Below are 14,079 nucleotides of genomic sequence, written 5' to 3' on the forward strand. Positions count from 1 at the left end.
GTGGCTGGTATGGGGTTTTTCTTTTCTCTCTTTTTTTTTTTTTAATGCAACAAAAGAGATGATTCAGAATGAATGGTGTTTTGCCCTGGGCCATGGTTTTAACACTTGGATTACAGGTTCATCTCTACACTCCAGGAGAAAACTGAAAGGAGCAAATTCGCATCACATCTGCCAGGCCTCCGCCTGCACTCTTAGAGGCTCAGGCCAACCCCACCCTCCGCTGGCCTTCTCTGCTGCCCGCAGGTGGCCGGCTCCCTGCTCTCAGTTTGAGACTCCACTTTTCATCGCTGCCCTGTGTGGTCCCTCTCACAGACCCCATGTGCCAGCCTGCGGGCTCTGGGGATTGGCGGGCAGAGGTACACAGAGGAATGCAGGGCCCACAGGGATAGGCTGAGGACAGGAGAGCGATCCTGAGTCAAGTCCCAGCTGAGGTGACCAGAGGGGCCAGCATCTGCCACTTCCCTGATGCTCCAAATGGACCCCTCTCCTCCTCTCCTCCCCCACCCCCAGTCCCCCTCCTTCTTCTCCAGCTCCCCCCGGCCCTCAGCCCCATGGCACTGGCATTCTCACAAAAGCCAGCAGGCTCAGGGCTGACAAGGGGCTGATTGATTATCCCACCGCCTGCCAACTACATGTCACTGAACCTTTGCTTGCTCCTGCGACAAGTTGGGGCAAACCTCTGCAGATAAGACAGGAGCAAGTTCCAGAAAGCCCCTGCTTTCTCCAGGGAGAGGCAAGTCGCTGCACAGCGGGGCTAGATTAACCCTGTTTGTCGTGTCAACCACCGCGAGGCTGGGGAGGGACCCGATCCAGAAAGCTGTATGTGCCTGAGCACCATGAGGAGGGAGGGGATAGAGAGGCCTGGAGGGCGGGCTGGAAGACACCTCGGAGATGTTTTTTTTTTTTTTACATATTTATTGGAGTGTAATTGCTTTACAATGGTGTGTTAGTTTCTGCTTTATAAAAAAGTGAATCAGTTATACATATACATATGTTCCCATATCTCTTCCCTCTTGCGTCTCCCTCCCTCCCACCCTCCCTATCCCACCCCTCTAGGTGGTCACAAAGCACCGAGCTGATCTCCCTGTGCTATGTGGCTGCTTCCCACTAGCTATCTATTTTACGTTTGGTAGTGTATATATGTCCATGCCACTCTCTCGTTTTGTCACAGCTTACCCTTCCCCCTCCCCATATCCTCAAGTCCATTCTCCAGTAGGTCTGTGTCTTTATTCCTGTCTTACCCCTAGGTTCTTCATGACATTTTTTTTTCTTAAATTCCATATATATGTGTTAGCATACGGTATTTGTCTTTCTCTTTCTGACTTACTTCACTCTGTATGACAGACTCTAGGTCTATCCACCTCATTACAAATAGCTCAATTTTGTTTCTTTTTATGGCTGAGTAATATTCCATTGTATATATGTGCCACATCTTCTTTATCCATTCATCTGATGATGGACACTTAGGTTGTTTCCATCTCCGGGCTATTGTAAATAGAGCTGCAATGAACATTTTGGTACATGACTCTTTTTGAATTATGGTTTTCTCAGGGTACATGCCCAGTAGTGGGATTGCTGGGTCACCTCGGAGATCTTGAAGGTCAAGGCACCGCTTCAGAGAGCAGGATGCTGAGGCCGGAGACGGGAGTCCAACACTCAGGAGAGCCCTTTTCTCTGCCACCAGCTCAGGGGCCCGTTTTCTGGGGATACCCGATACCTGTGGGCAGTGCCACTGGAGGCGTGGCCTGGCCCTCTGGCTTTGGCTGTGGGGTTTAGAGAGAGCCAGCGGTGGGGAAGTGAGCAAGACCAGGCTGGAGAGTCAGGAGGAGGATTCCTGGACCACAGCTGCAGCACCGTGAAGTTGACGGAGCTCTGGATTCCCTGGGACCTGGCTTCAAGCCTGGCTCTACCCATCACTGCTTGGAAAACCTTGGACACGGTACCTTTCAAGTCTCAGTTTCCTTGTGGCAACGGGCACTCTCAGCTCCCACTTACGGGGAAGCCCTGAGGCCCAAGAGCCCCCATCCTGCCTCCTCCTTGCTCCCCATCTTTTGAGGCACCGGATAGTGGGGTGCACGTCCAATACTTAGGACTCCCAAGTACCATCACCTGGGGGGACATTTTTTTTGTCCTTGGGCATCAGATCTGCCCTGTGAGTGACCGTCACACTCTGCGGCATTCTTCCATAACCAGCACCTATTGGGCAATGCAGGTCATTGTTATTATTGCTCTAATAACAGGAAACTCTTACTTCCACGGCATCCTTCACAGTTTACAAAGCACTTCTGCATCCACGCCTCCTCTATTGCTCACAGCTACGAAGGTGATCCCTGCCCCTATTTCAGAAGGAATGAAATTGCAGCTCAGAGAGGGAAGTGATTTGTATAAGGTGGTACAGCTAGTAAGAGGGCATTGCCAGGACTCACTGGGTCCTCTGACCGCGCCCCCCAACACTCAAACAGGAGACAGGAAAAGAAGGTGTTCCCCTCCCCAGACCCCAGACTCCTGCACCTGAGCTGGGGTAGTGGAGTATTCCTGGTACGTGGGGGTGGACTTCTCCTCTCCCAGCATCACAGTGAGCCAGCCTCTGAGTGCTGGGCCCAGACAGTGAGGTATTGTCTCATGGGTGGTAGGATACTGTCTTTTCCTCTGAAAGAAAAATAATCAAACTCACATCAGCCATAGCTCATTAAAGCCTCTGCAGACATTACGGCCCCAGCAATTACCCCGGGAAAAATTATGTGCCATCACCCCGGGGTGAGGGAGGGCTGGACCCCAGCCAGCCTCTCTCTGCACCCTGACTCCCCTCCAGCAGCCCCTCAAGGGGCTTTCCCTATACTCTCAGGCCAGTCCAGGCAGCAGCTGCCCCAGTCACAGATCCCTGGTTTTGGTCCAAACAGTTCCTATGAGCTCAAGGTCTGGGTGGTCGGAGCCTACTCACTAGCACCAGAAGATGATGGCTGGGCAAGGGCGGAGATCAAGCTCCATTTGGCTCCAGCCCAGACTGCAGACCTGGGCCCTGCCCCAGGCAGCCCGCCCGGGATGCTGTGCCAGTTTCTGTCCTTTGCCCACTGCAGGCAGACAGGCTGTCCCAGAGCCGGCCTTCCCTCCTTGGGATGGGACGATGCAGCCCAGTGGAAAGAGCCCGAGGTGGGCTCCACCTCTGGGTGTGACTCAACATCTCCGAGCCAGGTTCCTGACTTAAAATTGGGCCATTTTCCCACTTACATGAGATACTAAGAAGAGTCAAAATCACAGAGACAGAAAGTGTAATGGTGGTTGCCAGGGGGTGGGGAGAGAGAATGAGGAGTTATGGGGGTTTTTTGTTTTGTTTTGTTTTGTTTTTTGCGGTACGCGGGCCTCTCACTGCTGTGGCCTCTCCTGTTGCGGAGCACAGGCTCCGGACGCACAGGCTCAGTGGCCATGGCTCACGGGCCCAGCTGCTCTGCGGCATGTGGGATCTTCCCGGACAGGGGCACGAACCCGTGTCCCCTGCATCGGCAGGCGGACTCTCAACCACTGCGCCACCAGGGAAGCCCGGAGTTATGGTTTAATGGAGATAAAGTTTCCGTTTTACAAGGTGGAAAGAGCTATGAGGATGGAGGGTGATGATGCTTTTGCACAGCAACGTGAGTGCACGGAACTGCCACAGAACTGTGCACCAAGAAATGCGTAAGATGGTAACGTTTATGTTATGTGTATTTTATCACAATAAAAAAATTTTAAAAAAAACAACACTGACCCCATTAACACTGGCCCCAGCTACAGGGCCACAGTGAGCATTCAATGTCACAGGGGGAGTGGGGACCTCCATAGATGTTAGAATCCTCACTCACTCCTCCGCTCCCCACGGAGATGCCAGGGTCAAAGAGAGGGCATGCCCTGGGGCCTGGAGAATTCCTCATTTCTCATTTATTAGTTACGTGGCATTGAGTAATCAAGCCTCCTCTCTCCGAGCCTCAGTCTACCATTTGGAAAAATGGAAATAACCTGGCCCAGTCTGACTCACAGGGAAGGAGCAAGATGACGGACCGGAAATGCTTGCAAACTGAAGTGGTCATGATGACCAGCAGGGCTGGAAAGACCCTGCCCCCCCAAATCCCCTCCCCCTTCCTCTTGCTCCCTTTTCTCTATCCCAGCTGCTTCTGTCAACACAGTACCCCTAGTTTCAGCTCCCAGACTGAGACAGAAAAGTGTCTACACACACACACACACACATGCACACAAAGGAAAGCTTTATTCCTGACACCCAGACCTGAGACCCAGTCACCAGCCCCACCTGTGTGGGGCCCAAACCCCGCCTCACAGCCACATTCCAGGGGCCTCTGGGGCACAGGGGAGGGTTTCAGCTGTGACAACAGAGGCTTTCACAAACAGGGGACAAATATCTCTGGGCAGTCCCAGCCTGGGACTGGGGGTGCAGCCAGGCCTCTGGCCTCTAGCTCCAAGGCCTCCTAAGTCAAGTGGGAGGGTGGGTCTGTAGGTGCTGATGGCCAGAGCGGAATAGCTGGGGACGTGGTAGAAGGGGCTCCTGGCCCAGGGCTGCGGCAGGGGAAGCGGGAAGAGCTGGGCTCAGGGGTCACCAGCCTGTGATTTGGAGTGAGCTAATGAGCCTACCAAGCTCCATGGAAAATGGCGAAAAAAGCACCCCCTTCAGGATGAGCACCAGGTATGGCGGGGTCCTGAGCCTCCTCAGCGCAGTGGTGAGCACAGGTGGCACAGCGTCAATCTGGCCCCAGAGAGACCTTCCGCCTCACTCAGCCCCTCCCTCACAGGGTCGGCCGCTGTCACAGACAGATCCACGGGGCCTGAACAGACCCACTCAGCCTGAACCTCTCTGCTGGAGGAAGTGGGACTTATTTACCTTTAATTGGCCTCCATTCTTGGCAGCTAAGCTGTAAACCACAGGGGCAGGACCATACCAACCCAAGGGCAGAGTTGTACCAGGAAGCTGGGACTTGCATTCCTTTGGGGGCCCGGGACGGGCCCCAGGCAAGCCAGTTTGGGGGTCTCTGTGGGAGGTCTGGGTCACAGCTGGGTCCTATTCCAGGCTCTGGGCCCAGGTATGGGCTGGGGGGTGTAAGGGGCTCAAGCAGGTCTGCCAGGGGATGGATGGAGGTGTCAGTGCATGCGCACACACACCCCAACGAGGGCGCCCTCTCCAGCCCTGTTCTGAGCGGGTACCCGCCCCTGACCCCAAAGCCCCAGTTTCCCCTTAAGTTATAGGTGGAGAAACCTGTCAGGAGGAACTGCCTCAGGGGATCCCAGTCCTAGGCCTTCACGGAGCAAGACTGGAAATTACTGAGGAAATGGTACAAGCAGTGTCATCCTAGGAGACAGGGTGCAGGGCTGGCACTGTGGGTTAAGAATCAGGAAATGTACTTCTGGTCCCAGCTCTGCCATGTAGTTGCTATGTGGCCTAGGTCAAGTTACTTAACCTCTCTGAGCCTGCTTCCTGCTCTATAGGATATAACTCATACTACCTTTCAGGGTTGTTTGATTAAATAATACTTAGTAGGTGCCCAGTAAACATTCATTACAGATACACAAACACACACCAACCCTTGGGGTGAGTTCAGTGAAAAGAAAACTAAATCTGGAAGCAAAAACCAGTTTCAAATCCCACCTTTGCCATGTGTTAGAACAGTTATATATACAACAACCCACCTCGCCTCTCTGAGCCTTAGTTTATCCCTCTGTAAAATGGGAGCAATGCTTATTTAACAACCTTGTTTTAGGGAACAGGTGAGATACACGAAGACCTCTGCAAACAGGAATTACTGTAACAGCTGGAGTTTGTGAGCGCCCTCCCTCCCCTTTCCTGGGAAAGCGTGGACTCTGGTCCAAATGAAACCTAAACAATAAAACCTAAACAGTGCCAAGGCCTGGCCCCCCCCGCCATGGGCTGAAATAACAAACTCAACGTCCTTCCTCCCTTGGGCCATAAAGTTTTATTGGAAGGTCAGGGGGAGAGCCAGGGATAAGGGTCCCTCCCCTCCCATGCCCCTACCCAGGGCAATCCCTCTGCAGCAGGGTACAAAGGCCAGGAGGCTGCCAGACTCAGAGGACCTTCGGGATGGACAGGTCGTTGTAGTAGGCGTCCTGGCCCTCCAGCAGGTTTCGGTAGGTGGTGATCTCCTGCTCCAGCCGGGACTTGATGTCCATTAGGTGCTGGTACTCCTGGTTCTGCCGCTCGGTGTCGGCACGCACATCGCTCAGCTGGGCTTCGACACCGCTGATCAGCACCTGGATCTGCGCCAGCTGGGCTCCGAAGCGAGCCTCTGTTTCGGCCAGCGTGCCTTCCAGGGCAGCTTTCTGAGGGCAGGGAGAGGGAAGGAGACTCAGCAGAGCCTGGTGCCCAGCGATGGCATGGGCCCAGCCACCATCCAAGCTGCCCGAGGCCGCAAGGACACGAGTGTGCATCCCACAGGGCAGAGGGCACATACCATGCTGAGCTGAGACTGCAGCTCGATCTCCAGACCCTGGAGGGTACGCCGCAGGTCGGTGACCTCCGTCTTGCTGATCTGCAGCTGCTCCGTGTGGCCAGCGACCTCCCTGTTCAGCTCCTCGGTCTGCAGGGAGAGGAAGCAGCGGGAGTAAGCGCTGAGGCAGACTCTCACCTGGGGGCATTGAGCCCGCTCTCCTCGCCACCTCCCCGAGGGGCACCTGCCTCCCCCTCCATACCTGGCTGGTGAACCAGGCCTCAGCATCCTTCCGGTTCTTCTCAGCCATGACCTCATATTGGCTTCTCATGTCGCTCAGGATCTTGGCTAGGTCGATGCCAGGAGCGGAGTCCACCTCCACGCTGACCTGACCACCCACCTGGCCCTTCAGGACACTGATTTCCTAGAAAGATACAGCAGAGATGGGCATGTCAGGGCCCAGAGCCTGCTGGGCCTGAGCCAGGTCACTCCCCCGTCCCCCAGGCCATAGGGGGCTGGTTTTCAGGTGTAGACCTAGGAGCCAGCACTGGGGTACAGACGGGGTCACCACCATCCCCTGCTGGAACCCTTGGGAGCCACATGACACACTCAGGGCCAGGTCAAGGGTGCAGCAGATGTGGCCACGGTCAGAGGATACAGGATAAAAAAAAAGTGTCCTCAGCTCTGGGAAGCTGGGCGGGGATGGATGGGAAGCCCAGCTTGAAACCCACCTCCTCGTGATTCTTCTTCAGGTAGGCCAGCTCCTCCTTCAGACCCTCGATCTGCATCTCCAGGTCGGTCCTGGCCAGGGTCAGCTCGTCCAGCAACCTGCGCAGGCCGTTGATGTCGGCCTCCACGCTCACTCGCAGGGCGTGCTCCGTCTCAAACCTTTCAGAGGAAATAGTTGCAGTCAGGCCAGCATTTCCTCTGCACCTCTGAAGACTTCCCCACCTCCCCTGGGTTCAGGGGCCCATGGGGGATGGGGTGTGCTTCAGACCAGCTGGGGTGGGTGAGAGCAGAGTCCATTCCCCCCACGGCACTGAGCCCCATAAGGGCTTGAGATTGCCCCCCTCCCCTGCCCTGGCTTCTGCAGCCCCCAAGGCAGACACTCACTTGGTTCGAAAGTCATCTGCAGCCAAACGGGCGTTGTCGATCTGCAGGACTATCTTGGAATTCTCAATGGTGGCACCAAGAATCTAGAAGGCGGAAGGCAGGAGGTTGGCACCAGTTCAGTACGTGGGCACTGTCCACCCACTTTCTTCCCAGAAGAGAGAGAAGAGCAAAGGAGTATGCGTGCCTGTGTGCCTCCACCACCTGGAGACCAAAGCCTCAGCCACCCCAGGCTGCCCATCAGCCTGCTCTCTGGGAGGCCTTGGAATGGGTCCAGGCCCGGGAGCTGGAGCAGGAGAAACTACTGCCAGGGAGGCTGAGCCAGGGGGGAACGGGAAGGGCAAGGAGGTAAGCCTGGGGGAAAAGTCTCCATGACCTGCACCCAGGGAAGCTCTAAATGCTCGTAGGGAGGCAACTTCTAGTGATCCGCAAACCAGATGCAAGGAGCACAGGGGTCACCCTGTGGTCTGACTCCCACTCAAAGCACCTCTGCTTTCAGGGAAGGGAAAGCCTTCTGTTGAGCACCTATCATGTGCTTGCACTTTATGCCTCCTCTTTGAGGCAAAATGTATTCCCTCGTGTAGGTCACAGTTTATAAAGTTTGAAAGCACTACGCTCGTTGTTTACATCTCTAGCTCTCCCTCATCTACGGGTCTGGTCTAGGCCCCTGGCACCCAGCACCACGCCAGGCACAGGGTGGGCCCTGGCCTATGCTGTGGGGACTGTGTGTTTGGAGACCCAACGTGTGAGGCTGTTAAATGTCCCACCGGCTTCTGAAACATTTCTTCGGGACCGAGATCCCAGCTCTGAGCTGTTCCCTATGGGCAGAGACCAAGTCCCACCCTGAAGGACACTGAGGGCCCCCCACCAAGAGGCTGTAGCTGGGACTTGGGGTCTCCACCCACACGGCACTCTCCACAGAGGTCTTCACAAGTTCAGCATTCATCTCTCCTTTACCCAGTCCGGGGGCCACAGCATATGTCCCTCCTTGTCCAGGGGCCAGAGTTGGCCTCTCCCATTCTTCCTAGAGCTCCTCTAAGTCCCTAGTGGCCCCCTGGGCGGGGGAGGGGCTTCAGCCTCAGCGTGATGGAAACCAGACCCGCCCGGCCGGGAGAAAAGGAATGCAGAGGGCCTCACACCGGGGGCAGCGGAAGGCAGGTCTGGCCCGGCGAGAACCAGATTCCTCCCTGGCCAAACTCTTGCATTTCCCTGCTGCACAGCGACTCAGGTCCAGACCTCAGGGCAGCCCACAGCGCGCCCCATCTCTTCCCCCTCCTTCCTCCCCCCTTTCCCAGGCCTAGCCGACCGGCGCGCCTTCCTCCTCCCGCCCTCCAGTCCCCCACATTAACCCGCCCCCCCCCGCCCCAGGCCTCCACTTCCTGCCCCGAGGTCCTGCCCCTCCTCACCGGCCGGCTTCCCTCCGCCCCACCCTGCGGGCCCTCCCCCATCCTAACCCTCGCTCCCGCCCCGGCCGGGAGGTGGCTCTGCCGCCCGCCGCCCCCGCCTCGGGCCTCACGCGGCCCGCGGGGCTGGGTATCGGCGGCAGGTGCACTTCCCGCGGCCGGGCCGCCTCCCACCTGGTCCCGCAGGTCCTCGATGGTCTTGAAGTAGTGGCTGTAGTCGCGGGCGGGCCCGGGCCCCTGCTTCTGGTACCAGTCGCGGATCTTCACCTCCAAGTCGCCGTTGGCCTCCTCCAGGGTGCGCACCTTCTCCAGGTACGACGCCAGGCGGTCGTTGAGGTTCTGCATGGTGAGCTTCTCGTTGCCCGCCAGCAGCCCGTCGGAGCCGGCCAGGGCGCCCGCATAGCCGCCGCCGTAGCCCCCGGAGGACGAGGACACGAAGCGGGCGGAGGACACCGACACGCCGCGGCCACCCGAGCCCCCGTGGATGCTGGGCGCGCGGAAGACGCCTCCCGCCCCGAAGCGCATGGAGCCGCTGCCCAGACCCCCGAAGGACGAGGTGGCCGACGACTGGCGATAGCTGTAGTTAGTCATGGCGAAGGAGGACGCAGGCGACACCGGTCGGAGTGGCTGCAGTCGGCGAGAGGAGTGGCGAGGCCCTCACCTGGCGCCTTTTATGCCCGGGGTTGGGCGGGGGAGGGGGGCCGGTGTCGGGCGGATATCTGAGGGCCCAGGAATTTGCAGGCTCCTGAGTGCAAATACGGGCGCTCTCCCCATTGGTCAGTTCCTGGCGGCTCTGCTTCCGACTCTCCCCTCCCTGGGGCCAGAGGCTCCTGCCCCCCGGGGAGCTGCCCCACAAAAGCCCACTCCGACGCCCAGCCACACACCCCGCTGGCACACTCGTTCGGATCTTCACTCCCACCACACGTACACTTAGACATCCCCGCAATTCACATGCTGGCCCTCCCCCATTAAGATCACCCAGAGTTTGACACCCGCCAGGAATTACAGTTTTTCTGAGAGTACACGCCGAGACGTCAGCCCCCCCCACCGTGATCCCTCACTCAGAGTCCGCCCATCACATTCTGAGCCCCTTCCTTGTGATCAAAATGAACCCCCCCAAAGTACATTCACCTGATGCCTACGCCCCACTGGGAATTACAGTCTCTCAGAACCTGCCCCTTGGGGATCACCAACACCCTGACCCCCCCTCAGTCCCCCACATGAGGTGCTCTAAGCTAGAACTTACTTCCCAGGCCTCCTGAGACAAAGCCACCCCACCCTGCTGTGGCCATACAAAGCCCCAAGGTGACAATAGTCTCCTGGGAACAGCTGCTGGGAGGGGTTCTGCAGCTGGACTGTAAAAGGCACCTTCAGAATCCCAAGCTCAAGCCAGAACCCCACCTGGGAGCTGAACCCCCGACTCAGTACTCTCACCAACCATCCACCCACGCCCCCCCCCCAACCAGGACAACCCTCTACCCTCTAACCCCAAAAGCATACATTCGACACAGACTTACTGAAGTGATGCTGTAGTGAGGCATCTGAGCCTAAGGGAGACGAGTAACTCGCCCATGAGACTTTTTTTTTTTCTTTTTGCGGTACACGGGCCTCTCACTGTTGTGGCCTCTCCCGTTGCGGAGCACAGGCTTCAGATGCACAGGCTCAGTGGCCATGGGTCACCGGCCCAGCAGCTCCGCGGCACGTGGGATCTTCCCGGACCGGGGCACGAACCCGTGTGCCCTGCATCGGCAGGCGGACTCTCAACCACTGCGCCACCAGGGAAGCCCGCCCATGAGACTTTCAGCACCTGCTGCCCAGAGACAGGATGGAATCCCTCCCTCCTTGTGAGCATCTCCAAGGAGGGTGTCAGAGGCTGAATCCTCCTGTGCCTAACAGTCCTGTCCTAGTCCATGGATGAATGACTGGATTGCTAGGGAGGCGCCCACACGCAACGTGGAGAGTTTCGATCATAGAGGAAGGAGTCCCTCCGCTCCACAGACAACCCCCAGCCCCGTTCTTCATCCAGCTCAGTAATTCCACCCACCTTTTTGATCGCCTTGGAGGCGCCCCTGCCAGACACTGCAGGGCCCTGAAGCAGCCTCACCCCAGTTCCTGTCCGCAGGGACCTCACCCCTCCTCAGAACTGTCCCCACAGTTCCTTTGCATCCTTATGTCAGAGCAGCCCCCCAATCTCAGGACAGAGGCCCGGTGCCCTTTTGACAGGGTGGTAGGGAGATGGGTCAGTTACTCTCAGTTTCCTGTGAAATCTTAGGCCTCCTCTCTGCTTATTATCATCTGGGTCACCTGGGGCTAAATGAAGACTCGTCCCCAGACTCTGAAACCTGTCCCCAGTAAACTGTCTTCTGGCCACCAATTGATCCAGGAACAGGGGCAGCAAACCACCCCCACACACACACACACACACAGACACAGACACACTCACACACACACACACACACACACAACCATAACCCACCAGGAGCAGCCCCAAGCCACTAGGAAAGCCAGCCTGAGGCTGTTTAAACTAGTGAATCAGACCTGCAAGTGGGTCCTGGGGCTCCAAGTGGGGAGAACACTCAAGGCTGGCCCTGAAAGCAGGGTGTGGCTGGGCTTTCACAAAGATTGTAGCTGCCAGGGCTGATCTGACGTGAGTCACTGTTTGGCTTTAAGGAGGAGGCCTGCTCCTGGGAGGGGAAGGAGGAGATTGGCCAGATAGTTGCTAGCACACCAAGCCCCAGCTGGAACCTCTGCTTCTGTGGCCTGATAGGAGAGTTTAGGAAGGGACTTTGCATGAGGAAACAAAGAATAGGACCAACAGTTCTCCTCCAAAGATTAATGGGTTGTGAGTTCACTAAACTTAAGAAGAGCTTAGAGTCCCAGCCCCCAACCCCAAAGCCATAAGAACAATTGACTGCAGGGTAGTACCATTTAAAAAGCCTTTTCAGATCTCATTGGATCCCCAAAGCAGCCCAGTGGAAAAGGTATTCTTATGCCCATTTTACAGATGAGGAAACAGAAGCTTTGAGAGGGACAGCCAGGAGTGTCAGATTCTGGCTTCTGGCCTCTTAACCCTTGGCCCCATAGCCTGGGGTCCTGAGTGCAACAGAGGCTGCACTCTTCCTTCCAAGGAAGTCCCAGCTCCAAAACGACTCCTTTGGGTCTCTTTCCCCCCAAATCCTAGGCTAACTCCAAAGACAGTCCCCTGCTCCCACTCTCTGGCCAAAACAGTGCCTAGCACCTTCCACCATGAGTTGTGTGGCTTTTAAACACTTATCTGGCACATCAAGAACTCGAGAGAAAAAACTGTAAAGTCTGCCCCCCACCCCCAGAGACAGAACTGAGGAATTCAAGCTGCGGTTCTCATTCGGTAAACAGACTGCCCACCCATGAGCAGAGTCCTTGATCTGCCTCTGGCTGAGTGAGGGCAAGAACCTGTAGAACCTGATCTGAGTAGCTCCTTTCCCAAGTCCTGATCTCCAGCCTGGGGATCCACAGTCTGCAGAGGAGGGGCACACAGGGTCAGGAGTGATGAGAAGGGAATGTTTGAGCATGAAGGGATCCCAGAGAAGAAACTGCCCAGCCTTCCCCTGGCTTGTTGCTGCAGAGCCGCAGCCCCACGACATCCTTGTGGGAAAGGGGGCCACTGTCAGATAGGATCAGAAACACTGCTGTCCCCACTCCCTTTTGGAAATTCACAATGCACGGTACTAAAGGCTGTGAAAACCTCAGTCCTTCATTTGTAAAATAGGGATAATAATCATAATAACAATCTAGCTCCTGGAGTTGTTTCAGTGATTAGATGCTAATTAGATAGATAGTAATGTACTATTTAATAATAACAATGTAACACAATAAATACTTATCATTTCATTGTATATGATGTATTATATACATGTAAGTATTATATTAAGTATTATTATTTAACTTCATTTAATCAACAGTTCCAAAATATACTGGACCATGGCGTCTTTTGTCAGGTAATGCCTATTAATAATCCATATATCACAAGAAAAGCTGATCCAGTCCAAGGAAGCTCAGAGAGATAAAGTGACTCGCCTGAGGTCACATGGCTAACTTGTGTCCAAGTCCTGAGGCCAACGGTTCTCTCTGCATCTCCACCTGGACCTACCCTAGAAGCTTCTTACACTAGAGCAAATGCAAATTGCAGTTCCCAGAGGGGAGAGATTCAAGGTAGGGGAGTTTTCATCATCCGTGAGGAAATGAAATAGTGGTTGGGGACCACTGGAAAGAAGTGAGGGTCCTAGTCCCTGGGTAGAATGAAATGATGTGACTATGACAATAAGGGGGACAATGATAATGATGACAAAGGTGATAATGATGACAGCCAGCATCTACTGGGCCAGCCTCTAGGTTAAACAGTTCGTATACATTATCTCAACTAATCCTGTGACTTAAAGTATTATCATCCCCATTTTACAGACCAAAAAACTGAGGCTCAAAAAGGTTACTAACTTGACCAAAGTCACACAAGTAAACAGTGGACCCAGGTTCAAGCCCAGATCTTTAACTCCCTAAAGCTGTAGTCCCAACCACTAACGCTGTCCCTCCTCTCATGAGTTGGGGGTTAAGGTGATTTCTTCCACTGGTCTGGAGAAAGGGTCATCAAGTTGGGGAAGGCATAGTGTCACCTGCCAAGGTCCCAACTTGTCCTCCCTGCTTGGATACACAAGTATCTGTTTGGTCAGTCAGTGGGTCATACAAACCAGATTCAAAGTTCAGCCTTGAAGAGGAGATGGGCTCATGTACGTAAACAGAACAGAAGTCATAAGCTGGAGGACAGAAAGGAAAAGGATGCAAGACTTCATGAACTTGCCTGTCATGTAAATTGGTAACCCCTCCCTAAGCAACATCCCCTTCCTAAGGACCATCAGCACAAGATGCTCAGCTATCACTTTCTCACTCGCTCCTCCATTCAGCAAAAGTGTATCAAGTCCTATCCCCCAGGCAAGATGCTAGATGCTGGGATACAGAAGTAAATAGGAGCCTTTCCTGCCTCTAAGAAGCTGACAGTCTGGCAGGGGATTATAGAGACATTTTGTTTTGATTAAATGTGGTAGATTGAATACCCACATTAATTTTTGCACCTTCCTAAAACCCTGTTAAGCTCACAGTAAAGGACTATT

At 55.2% G+C, this 14,079-nt stretch overlaps 1 protein-coding gene across 1 annotated transcript; it reads right to left on the bottom strand.

The window, feature by feature from the left end:
* Positions 1-5,934: 5,934 nt before the first annotated feature.
* LOC309793294 (keratin, type I cytoskeletal 19) lies at positions 5,935-9,593 on the bottom strand. The gene is made up of 6 exons (XM_082603736.1): positions 9,110-9,593; positions 7,536-7,618; positions 7,154-7,310; positions 6,685-6,846; positions 6,447-6,572; positions 5,935-6,315 (listed from the first exon to the last, which is right to left on the bottom strand). The coding sequence occupies exons 1-6, from the start codon at positions 9,524-9,526 to the stop codon at positions 6,061-6,063; spliced, it is 1,200 nt and encodes a 399-aa protein (XP_082459862.1). The 5' UTR covers positions 9,527-9,593; the 3' UTR covers positions 5,935-6,060.
* Positions 9,594-14,079: the final 4,486 nt, after the last annotated feature.

This window comes from Mesoplodon mirus, assembly GCF_964341445.2.
Source record: "Mesoplodon mirus genome assembly, chromosome: 18".
Classification (NCBI taxonomy): domain Eukaryota; kingdom Metazoa; phylum Chordata; class Mammalia; order Artiodactyla; family Ziphiidae; genus Mesoplodon; species Mesoplodon mirus.

Coding starts and splice junctions, on each gene's coding strand:
- LOC309793294 (XM_082603736.1), bottom strand. CDS start 9,526: ATGACTAACTACAGCTATCGCCAGTCGTCGGCCACCTCGTCCTTCGGG. Junction 6,847..7,153: donor TGAAGAAGAATCACGAGGAG/GTGGGTTTCAAG, acceptor GTATCTTTCTAG/GAAATCAGTGTCCTGAAGGG. Junction 6,573..6,684: donor AGGCCTGGTTCACCAGCCAG/GTATGGAGGGGG, acceptor CTCTCCCTGCAG/ACCGAGGAGCTGAACAGGGA.